The 17,982-nt window shown below is 31.9% G+C and overlaps 1 protein-coding gene across 1 annotated transcript; it reads left to right on the plus strand.

Moving 5' to 3' along the window:
• Positions 1–261: 261 nt before the first annotated feature.
• Positions 262–17,719, plus strand: LOC134681912 (monocarboxylate transporter 4-like). Its single transcript, XM_063541544.1, has 5 exons — positions 262–510; positions 5,960–6,103; positions 11,108–11,875; positions 15,367–15,417; positions 17,363–17,719. Exons 1-5 carry the CDS (start codon positions 318–320, stop codon positions 17,524–17,526), a joined length of 1,320 nt encoding a protein of 439 aa, XP_063397614.1. The 5' UTR covers positions 262–317; the 3' UTR covers positions 17,527–17,719.
• The last annotated feature ends 263 nt before the right edge of the window (positions 17,720–17,982 follow it).

Below are 17,982 nucleotides of genomic sequence, written 5' to 3' on the forward strand. Positions count from 1 at the left end.
CTTTGATCTGCATTTTCAGTTTCGAAAGTTTCATAACAAGTAGTTTTATACGGATGTTAAGGCTTTGTCTTTCCTGTTAACTTACATAAAAACACAACGTCTGTTAGTTTATATGTACGTATTAATCTGTCAATTATACAATAAGTTTAAACATATCAATATTAAATTTAATAATATTTGAACCTGTACATTTTAATTCGGATTTTAAAATTCTTTACTTGCTGTTTTTAAAATGCGGTTGGTCTATTGATAAGGCTCGATTCGGCATTCATTATAATTAAATCGTAATTTAAGTTTTACTCTAATACATGTGAATTATGACACTGACCGAACCTGACAAAGGGTGGGCTTGGATTATCCTTGTGGCATCATTCGTGGAGCATTGCATTGCTGGATTCTCTCTTTATTCTATTGGACTTTTTCATATCATATTTCTAGACAGATTTCGTGAGGACATTACTTTAACTTCATGGATTAGTGCTGTTTTCTTGTGCTTCCTTAGTTTAACAGGTAAATTGATCTCTTGGATTACTTACCAATAGTTGATTTTTTATGTACTTCATCAGTTATTCGATATTTTATTTTACATTATATGTTATTCAGGTCTCAGACAGGGTATATACTGTGACATTCCCGGCTTAGAGTTTCTATCCCCTGAGCCGAAGGCGAAGGGGATATAAGTCCTAAGCCGGGAATGTCACAGTATATACCCTTTCTGAGACCTGAATTACACATATATTACGGATTACCCCTGACTTAATGTTATTTTCCAGTGCAGGTATTTGTTTACAACATATATAAGTTGAAAAACCCAACCTGATATGTTCAGCATACGTGAAGGATTTTAATTTGCTGTAAACATAATTTTATCGTGTATGTAATAATTTATAATAACACTTTTAACATTAAATTTCAGAATTAAAAGTGTAAATTGCGTGATTTTGTATCAAAAATGTATTACTCACTGAAGCACGTCATTATTTTCCCTCTGTGAGCCTCTGACAGTCTGATAGCTTTTGACTACGTCACATAGTAACCGGTGTTATGATGACGTTTTTGAGGTTCCAATTGGGGATAAAAACGTCGTATATACCCCGGCAGTTTCCTGAATATATACTGACATCTCTGTGTTGTTATCCAATCACAAACCTCGACACATTTGTAATCCGTAATATATTACTATGAACATGTTGATCTCGGCTGCGACTGAAGACATAATAAGAGACAAAAGGATGCCTACATTTTTATTTTCTTTTCCGAAGATTGAAGATCCGTATGTCATATTTCGTTTCTGCTTGAATTAGTTTTAAATTTTAAAGATTGAATGAGTGCAGACAAATGTATAGTTTTGTTGTCTCGGGAATTTCTCATTCACTTCTAGTTTAAAGATAAATTCCTTTAGTAGATAGGATCCTAGCATATCTTCAAAATGTAAGGTGAACATACTAGTATCGCTCATGTAGGATTTACCTAACCTTAACCTTATATGTATGGTTCATGGGGTAAATTCTCAGTATTATGTCTATGTCTCAGATACTATAAGCAATATCTTTATAATCATAAAATGTATTAATAAAAAAAAGACTAGAAATGAAATACCGGTATACATGTGCATGTATGCGAGTGAACGTGTGGCAACAATCGCTGGTGACACCTGAATGTTTTCCTTTATTCAAAAACAAGTGCCTCCTTTATTGTTCACTCAAACAGTATTTCTGTATCGGACAAGCAAAGGAACAACACAGCTTCACGATGAGCAAAGGAACAACACAGCTTCACGATGTTACAATTCAAACACAATTTAACTTTTAACATATAAAAACTCAGGTGGGTGCTGCCATATTCATGGACATCAATTATCTCTTTTTATTCCAAATCTAAAATCCGATGTTGAAAACTGACACTGTTAAACAGTATTCAGAAGAGTACAGAAAATCGACATTTGTACTTACGATATTGTGGTCAGCTCTCAGATTTAAGAAAATAATATGACGTGTTCATAACTCAGAATTCTTGAAATTAGTGTACCGTACTTTTCAATTTCCATTGACATATAAGGACACACATTAAAGTTTTAAAAAACTAGAACATTCAACATTCAACTGTCTCTTGAATAAACACATCATAGATACCAGGATTTGTATGTTGTATGCCAGACGATCGTTTGGTCCACAGAAGACTAATTAATGACGCTCGAATAAAAAAATATAAAAAATATAATAAAGTACGAAGTTGGAGATCTTTAAAAATAAAATAATGTTGTAATGATTGTTTTTTATATTTTTTAAAGTTATCTATTCACGTAGTAGCAAATCCAATTTCTGAATATTTCATAAATTCAAACTTCACATGACCAAACTATATAAAACAAGCAATTTTACCTCCAAATTGATTTGAAACAAAATATTTTTAATTTGGTTTTTTGGGGGGTAAAATGAAGGTTCGGAGGAAATATTGTTTAAAGTAAACACGTTTAATGGGGAAAAGCTCTGTATAAACTAAACTTCAAGTTGGAGGTCAGATACTTTACCTAAAAGTTTATTTTTATTTTTTGAAAGTTATTAAATGACATTGATAATCAATATTCCTAATCTATAATATTTCATTATTCATAATTACTCTATGAGGATAATGGTGACAAATAATTACATATTTGCTTTTGTAACATGAGTACTTGGACGAGAACATGTCGTTGTAATATGATTATTAACCCTGCTCTGAACTTTACCGAAATGCTGAGATCAAATGTGCTATTTCACAAGTTAACAGTAACCACTAACAATGTAGGTCACGTGACACACAATTTTAACTCCGAGCCTACCGTTATTTGCTGCCACATGCGAAGCTTAGAAACAGCTTATTCATATTTTAAGGGCTCGAACCCATGATCTCGTCACTCGAAAAAAAACTCCATCACGGGATTACAAAGGCGTGTTCGATGTATGTGAAATTTAACAGTAGGGGATCAATCTCTGAGGAGATTTGTTTTTTATCAATAACATTCAAAACGCAGCAATGAAATAACTAAGAAGATGCAATTCGTTGTTTTAGTCAACGGATGGTTGATTTATTTTGCAATCTACTAAATTATAGGTGTACAGACAACCCAAGTTGAAAGGAAATGTACGTACAGTATACATAAATTGCCTCCTGAAATTCTGCTCCTGATATGTGCGAACGGAAACATACGATTTAATGTTTACGTCTCAGTTCTCAATTAAGTCCTCCTCACTGTCCCTGTTTTATCCATGTTTATTTCATTCAAAAATACATTCAACGTCTTTGAAGTAAAATTATAGGTTTTTATCGTTCGTACATTTTCAGGAATATTTTACATTTCTTCGCTAGTGATAAAGAGTGTATTGCCTTATAGATACATACAAGAATTTTGTCGCGACGGCAACACAATTGGATTTGTTTTACTACATTGTACATGTCCCGAGTCATGACCATACCAGCCTTGTGCTTTAATGTGATTATTTTGGAGGGCTTTCCAAAAGGCAATGGATAAATCTTTTTCTTTTAGGGAATATCAAACGGGTTAACATGTGCTTCGTATTAACAAAGATTAAAACGGTCAATAAGTAGAGTAACTTTAAACGCAAATTAATTTCTTTTTGATAAATACTAACTGTGACCTCTATTTGTTTAAATAATAATATCATACAATAGTACATATCTATTCATTTTTATAATAGGTTACATTTAAATTGTTGGTTAAGAGGCCTACACATTAATCTGGCTATTGTCGTTCATTTATTTATATGTGTACATGTAGTATATATTTAAAAATATATTAACTACTATGCCATATTTGTGTTGATTTAAATGCTAATGAGAAATTAAAAGTATATAGTTACAATAAAAGTAACTCGAGTGTTTCATCCAGAAACAAGCAATAAAAATACACCATAAGCTTTTTGTCTTCTTGAAAATAATTGGATTATTAAAATCAAAACATGTTCCCCTTATAACTTAGTAGATTTTTTTTAGATGAGACCCATATAAACAATTTGTTTTACTAAATGATGTCAGAAGCATCGATAGAAAAGGTCAGATTGATAAAGAAAAAGAATGTTCATCCCCCCCCCCCCCCTTTCCACTGAAAATAACACCTGTACTTTTGAAATTCGTAATTTCATAACTTTTATATTATAGTGTATGTATGTAAATATATTGTACGCTGATTATTGCGGCAATACTAAATCATACCATATTGTTCAGAATATTAAGTATGTTTGATTTGTTCCAAGTACACATATTTTTATAGGGAAACGTGGAGTTAACATTTTTATTTAAGGATCAACTGAGTCTCAGCGAAGGGTGCCATATTTTCTTGCTGCGTTAAAGTCTCAATGATGGCCTTCGGCTGTTATCTGCTCCTTGGACGGGATGTTGACATATTTCCCATTTCCATTCTCAGATTTTATCACATCACAGAATAGTCCATGTTTCAGTGATCTTTACTTATTATAATCTTCTAAAATGCCTATACCAAGTCAGGAATACGAATGTTGGTATTCATTCGTTTAATATGTTTGGGCTTTTGATTTTGCCATTTGCCTAGGAAATTTAGATTTTTTTTTCAGAGTTTGGTATGTGTGTTATGTTCTAATGCGTAAACTCAACCAAACATATAATATTCATTAATATAATACAAAACTCTCATATGATAGTAGTCAAGTGTATTTTTATTCAGGTAGTAAGTATACGTATTAATTCATTTTATACATTTCATATCAATGATAATTGTCTGTATCAAGCGAGCACATCAATATTTGCGACTCATCTTGGACTATCAAACTGTAAATAAATAATTTTATAATTATTTATTTGGAAAATAGTCTCTAGCTCACTTGACTGCAATGACTCCAATTAATTTAACTACTATCAACTACTTTATATATGTTCCGGACTATACGAGTATTTGGACCATACGCGTATGGTCATGACCATATAGGTATATACTCATATGGTCCGACTATACGCGTATCGTCCGACCTTACGCGTATTGTCGGGGTAATTAACACTCTGTTACAGTTTACTTTGAATATTTCTAAACTCTTCATATGGTATGACCGTTCCTTGAAAATACGCTATCATATAGGTCATTTTATTATCAAATTATAATAAAGAGATTAACTAAATAAAAATAAGAAGTTTCACATAGTTATTGTTTTACCTAGTCAAAACTATAGTAAACAAATTTTATACCGATGTCCATTACAGATTTGTTATTACGAGCTAGTGAATAGCAATATGTCGACTTGAAAAGATAACTTCCAAAATATTCTCGATAAACTGTTACACAAGAAGTATCTGTCAAGGAAGATATTTTATCTAAGTTGTTTTTTGACTATGGTGTACTGTAGTCATATTACGATATTTGAATCTAGAGCTTCATGAACACCGTAAACACATCGAAATAACCCAAAACCTCGGCATCACTGCACGCAGCTGCATAGAAGGCTATATTTTCACTTGCAAACAAAAGGTGTAACTGCAAATGCGAAAAAAAAATATATTATCGTGTAAAAGTAAATGTCACCATACGCCTACATGCAATAATTTAGTAAGCGATGAAAATTAACTTTGGCATCAATATTTAATTTTAACGTAGCCTTAAAAGCAATACATTGTCATGTAATCATCATTTCGTTTTAGATAAAGTTTATTAAATATTGAAACGCTTGTAATGCATATTTGAAAAAAATACCTAAATGGTCAAAATACTCACATGGTCTAGACTGTTAATTACCATATGAGTATACGCATACGGTCATGACCATACGCGTATGGTCCAAATGCTGATATGGTCCGGAACATACATCTAATCAAACAGACCTATCTATAAATAACAAAAACACATGTACTTTACCAAATACAACCAACTTGCATCATTATATGTACAACTTTGATAAATATTTTTATATTATATATATCCTTTTTTCCATTGCAGGACCTTTGGCAAGTTATTGCATCGGAAGATGGGGCTGTCGAGTTACCATGATAATAGGATCCCTCCTGTTGACAACGTCAGTTGTAATCACAGCATTTGTGCAACACATAGCACTTGCATTTCTATTTTTCGGTGTTTTCGCAGGTGTTTAAATTATATGTATTATTTTCTATGAGCTTAACACGGTCCCAGGTTAAGGGTGTACTAAGCGCTTACTTTAGAAAGATAAAAATGTTGAATAACAGCTAATGATACTCTCTATTAATGGTCAATTGGTGTAAAAGTTAGCAACTATATATCTCTGTACGACTGTCATCAATCAGCAATATCCCATACCACACAGTAAATACACTGTGTCTAAACCACACCGGCAAAAATTGCTCGGACTCGATGGTATCTAACATCCGGCACAATGACGGAACATCAATAGACAAAAGAAAGGTAGGTTTCTCCTTATTTTTTTTTATTTTTTTTTATGATATCGAAGAATATATATACATATACAACTATTTTCTATTGTGAGATGCAATATTTTCTACAACCGGTCAATATTAACGGAGAAATAAGTAAAAAGGCATGTCAAAATGACAAATTGAGTGAACCTTGCCTCGAAATTGTTTAATTTCTCGTTAAATTGTTCACATAATACGGAAAGAAAGGTACGGGAAGATAGATACTGACACGGAGATCGTAAATTTAGTTTTTATGAGCATCTCAATACTTGTATTTTTGTGTATGGAACGAAAGAAAAGTGTCATGTCAAATTAAAATAAACCGGTTTCGTCAATGTTGTTTACTACACAATCACCCGGTTTCGTCTATATATCGCCCGTTTTTTTGGTTTTTTTTTAAACAAACAATTTATGAAAAGCAACGTTGACACGGATCTGAACATTGTCTTTCGAGAATTTAAATATATATTTATTGTAAAGTAAACTTGGCGTGTTAAAATCTATTTTAAACGGGCACTTTTGGACATAGGTAATTATGGTAATACACATGTTCCTAATGAAAGGCGTATCCCTTATTTCACTTAACTTCAAACTAATTTTAAATGGAATATAAATACTCAAAAGCAAACACTGGTATCGAATTATTTTATAACATTATTATATTTTCTTTGTTCATTATAGTAGTATGTAAAGATGTAAAAATAAAAGGATGTGTTTTGATTGTGCCATAATTTTAATTTACTATACTATACACTTAGTTTACAATATTTACTATCAATTATTAATACATTTATCCATTCAATCATTGACGAACAGTCACAAACCGACTATAGTCTATACTATTCTGCACAAATTAATCATGCATGCAGCCCTGCCAGATTTTCTGGTACTATATATACTATGTTTTACCAAAAAATATTCAATCACTCTAAACCAAAATTTTAAACATCATCAAAAGTAAACAGAAGTTTAAAAGATTTATATAACTAAGAAGTGTGTAAAGTTTGATGCAGTTATAATACTTCGTTTTTGAGATATGGCGCGACATGTTAAAAAAGAACACATTCCTGTTTCACTTACATTTCCTGTAACTCAAAAAGTTTAAATTTGATTTTCACTAAAAGGTTTACAGATCGTTTGACCATTATAAGAAATAACTATGTTAAATTTTAAGAAAATAAGATAAGCTGTCCTCAAGTTACGGTGCGACATGTTTATGCTGGACAGACGGATTGATAGACGGACGGACGGACCGAATGACTAATAGATGGAGGAACGGACGGATGGAAGGACGGACGAACGGAGAGGTGGGCGGACAGACGGATGTGTACAATAATACGTCCTGTCAAAATTGTGACGGTCGTGTAAAAACGCAAAGAAATGGAAAAAAAACTCGTAATTAAAGGTCAATAAGTTTTATTAGGATATCGGTCAAGTCGACTTATGTGTATATTTTGTCTTCCTTAGCATTTTTGCTATATAACTTTTATATATATTTGAAAGAAATGTAAAGAAATCGATAAAAAGAACTTGAAATTCGTCACTTATCTCATAAAGTGTATACCGAATTAAAATATTGTAAGAAATAAGAAAACAGGGACAACTCACATAATCCGATTTCCCGGGTGTCCCTGTTTTCTCATTTCTTACAATATTTTAATTCGGTATACACTTTATAAGATAAGTGGCGACTCTAGAAGACGTATAGGTTGCACGTCCCTGACCCCACCTTTGGTTGCCAAAACTAAATTGATTAATGTATTAATTAACGATTTTGTAAAGCAAAAAATAATCAAAATATTGTTCGACTCGCTACGCTCGGCGGTATGTAAAAGCTGTTCGAATAACGTCCACTTTGAAATAAACTGAATCCGTCTGTCCGTATATATTGTCAAATTATATTGACCAACGTCAGTGTACGATCATCATAACACAATGGCGACAGTACAGACCCGTTTTTATTTTAGTAATGTTAACAAAATAATTATTATTGAATTCTGTCGATGACCTGAGACTATTATACTAATTTGTACATAGCAGTATAGTTACAACTAGTGATCAATAAATTTTATTTTAATGCATGGTAGTTGTAATCCTACATTCATTTTCTATGTCGATTATGCATGCATATACATTTGTCTTATTATCAACGTTTATCCTTAAGAAGATTTAAGAAGATTTATTTTTAACGATGATAGAAAAGATTACATAGTACATAGAATGATTAGATTACTTATAAAGGTGCCCATCCTTTTGTGCGAGAAAATCACATATCAATTGTGTGTTTCGATTTTTAAGACCGTAAACCTTAATTTCAAGTTTAAACATGTTCAACATATTTCCCAATAACTCATATAGAAAACGCATATTTAGAGAGCTTTAACCTCAATCTGCTGTTAAAAAATTTCGGAATGCAAAGTAAAATTAAAATATTTGTGTTCTATAAGAGTAGGAATTCAAGTGTTTGCTTATTATTTATTTGAATCTGAGACTCATATAAATAATAAGCCGTTTTCCGGTGAAAGAACTTGTCTTCCAACGACCCACAATACTCCTTTTCAATACTAAAGTTAAATAATTAATTATAATGTAATGCGATTATTTTTTTTTTATTTGACCAAACGGGGTTATGCATTGTGAAATGTATGACCAAACCGGGTGGTAACCATTGACGAAACCGGTCAGTTCCATTTTAACATGACCCATTTCTTTCGTTCCATACACAGAGATTCAAGTATTGAGATGCTCATATTGACTACTTTTGCAATCTCTGTGTCAGTAGCTATCTTCCCGTACCTTTCTTTCCGTACAATGTGAACAATTTAACGAGAAATTAAACAATTTCGAGACAAGGTTCACTCAATTCGTCATTTTGACATGCATTTTTACTTATTTCTCCGTTAATATAGAACGGTTGTAGAAAATATTGCATCTCACAATAGAAAATAGTTGTATATGTATATATATTCTTCGACATCATAAATTATTTTTTTTTTAAATAAGGAGAAACCTACCTTTCTTTTGTCTATTGATCTTCCGTCATTATGCCTGATGTTAGATACCATCGAATCTGAGCAATTTTTGCCGGTGTGGTTTGGACACAGTGAAATAGTTATCAGAGGTACCATGATTATAATTTAAAACGCCAGACGCGCGTTTCGTCTACGTAATACTCATTAGTGACGCACAGATTAAAATATTTATAAAGCCAAACAAGTACAAAGTTGAAGAGCCAAATATAAAAAAACCCACTGCAAACGAAAACTCTAACGACAGACAACGATAAACGAAAACAAAATGTGATAAACAACAAAAAACGATAACTTCGACTGACTCACAGGCTCCTGGAATAGGTCATGCAACAGAGTATGGTGGGCTGAACTTGCGGACACCAAAAGCTAGTCAAAAGCCAATTTCTCCAGCATTGTAATCGGCATGTATCAATAACATAGTAATATAAATACGTAAACATCCAAGATCCAATGATCGTGAAAACAGTTACAGGAAAACATAACGTTCTGTTTGCCTGCCCACCGTCAGGAGCAATCTCAAAACATCGTTCGTACTTTATAGGACACATCTTTTTTTCGTCCCTAAAACCAATTAAACAATGATACATCACCATACATGCGAAAGCTCAGAATAATAAACAAATAAAAAATATCATAACATTATATTAGGTTGAATTAAAACCAAATTTTAAAAAGTCGAAATTTATTTTAATTACGTCATATTTGCTAATTATATTTCATTAATTCTTTGTGCATAAAAAAAAACCTTTGAATAATTTTTTATTGTACGAATTCAACCGTATCTATATGGAGCATTGTAAACGGCATTTTCCATTAAATCATATATCATAACTTAATATCATAAGTAACGTAATTGGTGACCAAATACATATTTCTTATAGTCTGCGTATTTTGATATAATGTCCTTCTTCTTGTTAATTCTTCTTAATATTTGTACAATTAGTAGATATAGGAAGATGTGGTGTGAGTGCCAATGAGACAACTCTCCATCCAAATAACAATTTAAAAATTAAACCATTATAGGTTAAAGTACGGCCTTCAACACGGAGCCTTGGCTCACACCGAACAACAAGCTATAAAGGGCCCCAAAATTACTAGTGTAAAACCATTCAAACGGGAAAACCAACGGTCTAATCTATATAAACAAAACGAGAAACGAGAAACACGTATATATTACATAAACAAACGACAACTACTGTACATCAGATTCCTGACTTAGGACAGGTGCAAACATTTGCAGCGGGATTAAACGTTTTAATGGGCCCAAACCTTCTCCCTTTTTCTAAAACAATAGCATAACATCACAACATATAAAAAAAAAAAAAAAAAAAAAAAAAAAAAAAAATTACCTATTTATGAAGTGAAATCATGTATATAATAGCAATGCAGCCTTTAAAGCTGAAGGTGGTCATAAAGAAGAATTATATTTTATAGCAGAATTTTTGTGATTTTACTTTTTAAAACGCTAACGGTAAAGAAAGTAGTAATACATTTTCAGCGCTCAAAATATTTCAAACAATCTAGAAATGCTCACTTCTTTGGGTCTTCTATCATTATTAATTATCTTGGAATACTGATTTTAAAAACAACACAAAATAAACTGGAAAATTTTACACTCTTACATGTACCATACAGAATATATTTATATAGATATATCGTTTTAGGTATTGGAGTAGGTTTTCTGTACACCACTGGATATATTGTTATAGCTTTTAACTTTGAAAAGAAGCGTAACATAGCAACTGGCATCGCTGTGGCAGGCTGTGGGATTGGTCCATTTGTATTAAGCCCAATTTACCAGATGATACATCACGAATATGGATATAATGGATTCTTCCTTTTGTTTGGTGGGCTATCATTGAACGCATGTGTTGTTGGAGCATTGCTACGTCCTTCGAGATTGGAGGTATCAAGTAGAATAGCAAGAACTAAAAAAAGAACATTTGATAAAACTGGTTGTGAATGTGATTTAAGTGTTGTAAAAAACCTACCACTGTTTTGTGTATGTATATCTGGAGTATTTCTCAATGTAGGGATTTTCCTTGTTTACTTACATTTTCCTACATACGCAATGGAAAATAGTTCTACGGAAGAAGAAGTTTCTTGGTATTTATCTATAGCGGGTATTTCTAGCTGTGTTGGTAGACTATTATTAGGAATGGCAACGAACAGTGAAGACGTTAGTGAAGATATAGTATTCTTTGGAACATATTCAATTCTTGGTTGTGCTACTATTTTACTGCCTTCATTTATAAAATTCCATTACGCGAAAATATGTTATTCCATACTGTTAGGAGTTAATTCAGGGAGTTGTTACGTAGTCATTAATACCATTGTTTTGCGATTGACTGGTCCTAACCACGTCGCACAAGGCACAGGTTATGTACTGGCCTATATAGGAGTAGGAACTTTGATAGGACCGCCATTAGCAGGTAAATTGTTTGACGTTGTTTCGTATACATTCTTGATTTTCAAATATTCGAAATTGAGCTTTTCCGATGAAGTTAATTCAATAGAAGAACTTCTGACGCTTTAAATTTATTAAATTCAATTATATTTTTTTTTTATTTGTCTATATTCTCCGACACAGGCTTTAATTTTGTTTCCGGTTACCACACTTAAATTTATTACTTTACATACTAATATGTGAAATACTCTCTGTACCGTCATCATCAAAATCTCTCTATAGGCTATAATACCTTATCTAATTACTATATCTATATATGTGGGACTATTTCTGCAATTCTGCTGTTGTACAAAAAAGAATTTACACACATTCGTTAGACTTAGCACAACTCTTGTAAAAGGGTTCGTTCATCTGTTAAGATGAATCGAACAAGTGTTTGTGTGGAAGAACCATAATTTCTCTTGGAATACAATTCACTGGTACCAGGCTTTGAAATATGCAGAACTATGGATTTCATCGAATAAGCGAATATTTACTCAGATTTAAAAACAATGGAAGAGATACAATAAGAGGCATTATTTGGCAACAGGAATTTCCAAATGTCCATTTCACACATACATGTATGTTCAAAATATATACGAGCTTTACCCAAACATAACTTTCAAACACGTAATACATTTCTTGAAAAAATCAATCTTGTAGTAAATTATTAAGTTTGGTTAAGCTCATTGGCACTTTCAGCGTTTTTTTATTCGAGCGTCACATGTAAACGAAACGCACGTCTGGCGTAAATATTAAATTTGAATCCTATTATCTATTATGAGTTTATTTCCTCCTTTTTAAATGTTGTTTACACGATTCCCAATGGGACTATTTTGGCTTTTTTTTGGTGATTCACAGTAAATATAAAAAGTGTTGATCCACGATGCATATACATAGGACAAAATATTTAATAATAACTGATGGTAACCGAGGGTCACGTCTGCCACAGAAAGTTTTGGTAGATTTATACATTTATTAACGTGTTAGTACTTTATAAGAATACATGGGGCCAACAGAGTTGACTTATTATGAAAAAAAATCTCCTTCGACACAAGTAATGACCATCAATAGTTTAAGTTTGTAACATTTATGTGATGATTGTAAATTTGAAATGAGGTTAGTTTCCATAGGTAAGTTGTTAACATTTTTAATATCAAGTATGATACCGTCAGTGAATACAACTTAACTTTTTAAATATCACGTGAGAGTATGAATAGAATAGAATAGACTAGAATATCTTTTATTTCCATAAAAGGTACCCTCAAGGGGCATAGTGCATATACATTCATGACAATATATAGTTACAAACAATTACAAATACAATAAAGCAGAACAACAAAACAGTATGCTTTAAAAAGTTAGACATTTTAAATATTACTTACAGTATCCCAGTGTTATATTATACATGTTTACTCAAGGCAGGTGTTTTGATAAGAAATAGCCAAGTTGTTTTAAAATATTAATAGACTCACAGTTTAATAGCCAAATAAATTTATTGACCATATCCAAGGAGTAAAAATATTTACATTCTTCAAATATCAGATCAAATAACATGTCTCTATCCTTAGAGTATACAGGACATTCTATAAGAAAATGAAGTTCATCTTCCACTTTATTTAAATCGCATTTATCACAAATTCTTTGATGAACTTCTAATTTGGAATATCTCCCAGTTTCAATTTTAAGTCTATGGGATGAAATCCTGAATTTTGTGATAGCTTTTCTCAAATCAAAATTTTTCAAGATATTTAAATAATTTTCTTTACAAAATGATGTTTTAAACTGACAATATGTTCTTAGTTTTCCTTGGCTATTTTGGCTATAAGCATTTTCCCAAGATTTAACATAGGATACTTTTAAACAATTAAGTAAACATTTTCTGAATTTGTATTTACTAAAATTAATGAAGTTACTAGGCAGGTCAATAATTTTACACAAGTGTCTGACACTGCTATACCAACTATTGTGATTTTTATCATCTAAATCTTTAGAGGTTTGTAAGGCTTTATATAATAAAGAGTCCTCAGGCATATTTTCAATTCTAAAATAATAATTCAGTAAATTTTTCACAATACTAATATAAATAGGAAATCTACCTAGTTCAGAGAGTACAGCAAAATTGCTGCTCTTTCTGTTTACACCCAAAATAAATTTTGTTATTTTCATGTGTAATTTATCTGGTTCAAGATCTGAATATATTTTATCTAAGACTATATCATTTCTACTACTCTTTGGGTTAAATGTACCCCAAATTTCAGAGGAATATAAAGAAATAGGTTTGATCATGTGATCAAATAGATGTAGACTGGTAGTAATTTTTGGATGTGAACGAATAACATCTTTGCATAATTTATAATAGCCTTTTAGACTGAAAACGGTGTCGCGACTGGTTTGATTGAGTACGATTGCATAAACTGGGATACCAAACAATCTCTATACTACATGAACGTACACAAGCCTATCAACTATTCTTGCTTTATACATCGGCTTGTCTAATACATTCATATTCAGTATGAAAAAATGATTGATTTTATCATCGTCATATGCACTTTGGTGTACAAGTACAATTGTTTCGTTGGCAATCATACCACATCTCTTTATTTTAACACTTTCTCTGAAGATACAACAGCGCTTTCATAAATACGCTGTTATGTTCGACCTTCGATAAAACACATATGAAGGTCAGGAGTATTTTACTTTACCTCCAGGAGCAAGTTCATTTACAAACACTTTTAATGGGAAATATTCATAAAGCATAACGGGAACCATAACTAAACAATCATTCAGAGTATTGTTAAAGAAAAAAGGTGAAAGAAGTTGTGAAACAGTATACAAAACACAACATAGAAAACCAAAGACTGGACAACAATAAATCCCCCAAACACGTCCCCGTCAGGATGCAAACTAAGTGTGAATGTTTACCCAAAGCTTAACTGGAATATGGAATTGTGGTAATCTAGACTTATCCTGTTCCAAAAGAAAACTCTTGCTTAAATTAACACGCGTTTAGCTGCGCAGTATATAAAATTGGTAGCCACGTCTGTTCGGAACATGGATTTTCAAACCGATGCATCGTACCATTATCTATGCACGACAAAGCACAGTTGCCCCTTGATAGGTCTGTAGGTGTTTATTTTTTGAAAGTACAATCCAAAGTTTTTTGCCCATCACAGTTAACTTAAGATTGAACAACACGACCTCTGCCAAACCACGAGTGCAGTTGTTATGTTTATATATGATAGTGATATTCATGTTCTAGGCATATGATTCACGAACAAAATTCTTTAGCTATGCTTAAGGTCATATGTTTGCGGAGTCAAATATATAAAAACAAATTGGAGCAGGCAAACTGAAATGATTTAAATAGAAAAAAACGTCATGTATCAGCATTGCCTGAACAAGTCAAACACACCCAACCTGTATTCATATTTTGATAATATATAACCGACATTTAGTATTTTGTACTTTTTACAGGATTTATAATTGACAACGGAGGAAGCTACGCAGAATCATTTGTTATAGCAGGTATGTGTGTCAATGATTGACTAAAAACTTACCGTTACGAAATAGAAACTAGATTTAAAAATATCTTTAACAAAATTCAGTTCATCAATCGTATCGGATGGAATGAAAACTGATCACATAAGCGGATCAAGGGGGGCTGGGAAGACCGCCCCCCCTTTTTGTGTGAAAAATTTGGTTGATTATATAGGGAATCACTGAAGCATGACTTTTAGGTCAGTCAGCGGGCCCGTCTTATGAAAAGTTCTGGGTCCGCCACTGAACCATCCAGTCTTATAGATTTATAGGGGTTTTATCTCGTGTATGTTTTATTGTCTCTTTTAACAAATTGTTTCCCTCCAACCTTTGAATTGTATTTTAGTATTAAATTCACACTATGATGATCCTATTATCTGTTCAAATGTACTTCTAACATTGTTTAATTTGATGTCACGAAAAGCCCAAAATAAGTGATATACAAAAAAAAGTGAAATCACAAATATACTGAACTTAGAGGAAAAGTCCATAATCACATGGCAAAATCAAATAACAAAACGCATCAAAAACGAATGGACAAGAACTGTCATATTCCTGACTTGGTACAGGCATTTTCAAATGTAGAAAATGGTGGATTAAACCTGGTTCTATAGCGCTAACCCCCTCACTTTAATGACAGTCTCATCAAATTCCGTTATATTTACATTGACATACGTAGACATACGTAGACTGAGACAAACATGTAACACAAACACTACACACAAGAAATAACGACTTAGAGGCAAGGGGACAGTAAGCATACAGTCATAACGCTCATTTAATCAAAAGTATAAAGGGATTTTATAGAAGAGATTCTTTGCTATTTGAATCAAACGAATGAACGGAGAGCCTTAAACACATTCAGAAGAAAGTGTAACAGTGTCGACAGTTCTTGTATAAATACCTTTACTTAATATTATTTGAACAAAAAGACATTTTTCCAGGCGCACAAATAATCATATTTATAGGTTTCATAACGAGTGAGAATTAGATATCGCTTGATATCAACTCGAGTTATTTAATTTCAATATAATAATAAACGAGCCTGTGGCGAGTTTGTTATTACTATTTAAATTAAATAAAGAGAGTTGATATCAAACGATATCTAATTCTCCCGAGTTGTGAAACCTATTTCTCTTATGGTAAACATGCTTTTTGTGCTTAATAAAAAAAATCCGCGAAACGTCGACCCAGTCGCTTGAACATACCTGCATTGTGACGTCATATGTCCTGTTCGTCGTCAATCTTCAACATAAGACTTTTTTAAACATTTTGTACGCTTCATAATGTAATAATATTTGAATAAGAATATATAATAAGGTGAAAAGTGTGCGTATTTTCTATATTATTGAAGAAATCGCTTATATCCGTTGCAATGGAGGAAATGTACATCATTGTGACCTTTAACTGTCAACAATGACCTAAAGAATAGCCAATGAAAATGCCGCAATATCGTTTCAGGAGGTTTCGTTGGCCAATCAAATTAACGCATTTTTCGTATCACTTTTTCGTATCACACTCCGGACAGTGTGATACGAGAATTATCTATTCATGCGAGAAATAGATAACAGGCCCCAACCATAAGAGAAATAATATTACCAATCATATTTAAACAAACTTTCATTGGAAGAAAATGTGTACAATGCAACAAACCAAGAACAAACAAAACTCAGTAAAAAGACACAGATATTTTTAATTTTGTTACAAATGGTTCCAACAGTTTTGTTTATAATCAGTGTTAAATTAAAACACTTAATAAAACACAATAGAGGTTCAAATCATCAATCAGGTATTATGTGGTAAAACCATTCACTCCGGAACAAACATCCATTAAAAAAATCAATTCAATATTTGACCTTCAATTTTTATATACATGTATTGTATACTTACAATTCCTATATTATGGACATTATTTTATTTCATTCTATTTCAGGTTTATCACTGATTATAGGTGCTTTTATAGAAATCTGCAGTTTCTGCTTTAAAACTGATACGTACAAAATACCTCACACAGAAGATATCAATATTTGTGTTACAGATGACGAAATAAATAGTAATAGCAAAATTGCTATAGAAGAACAAACAAAACTCACATAAAATAATAAGTGAATTAAAGGTTGAAGCATTTCAAAATATTCAGTATTAATAAATGTTACCTATGATTTTTTTAATTAATGACAAAGAGGGGCATTAATCTGTTTGTTAATATAAGGAATGTATAAATTTTCAGCCATGTCCAGTTTGATTAATTTGTTATTTTTTTTTATATCATAAACTCATTACTCTAGAACAAGACCAACGTCGTTTAGTTATAGACATATTGCAGCTTAGTGAAATGGTATTTCTGGTGTTAAATATCAGAATAAAATGAAAATAACCGCATATATAATTTGTGTGCAATCTTATTTATATAATTGGTGGTTCGTGTTTTCCAGTTTCTATGGTATCTTACTTTTCGATATTAAAGGTTCTCGTAGTTTGAAAAAAATACAGGCATCATTAGTATACCGCTGTTCAATAGTCTTACATTGATTCTGCGAAAATCTACGTTAC

The sequence above is a fragment of the Mytilus trossulus genome, chromosome 8 (genome assembly GCF_036588685.1).
Source record: "Mytilus trossulus isolate FHL-02 chromosome 8, PNRI_Mtr1.1.1.hap1, whole genome shotgun sequence".
In the NCBI taxonomy this organism is placed as follows: domain Eukaryota; kingdom Metazoa; phylum Mollusca; class Bivalvia; order Mytilida; family Mytilidae; genus Mytilus; species Mytilus trossulus.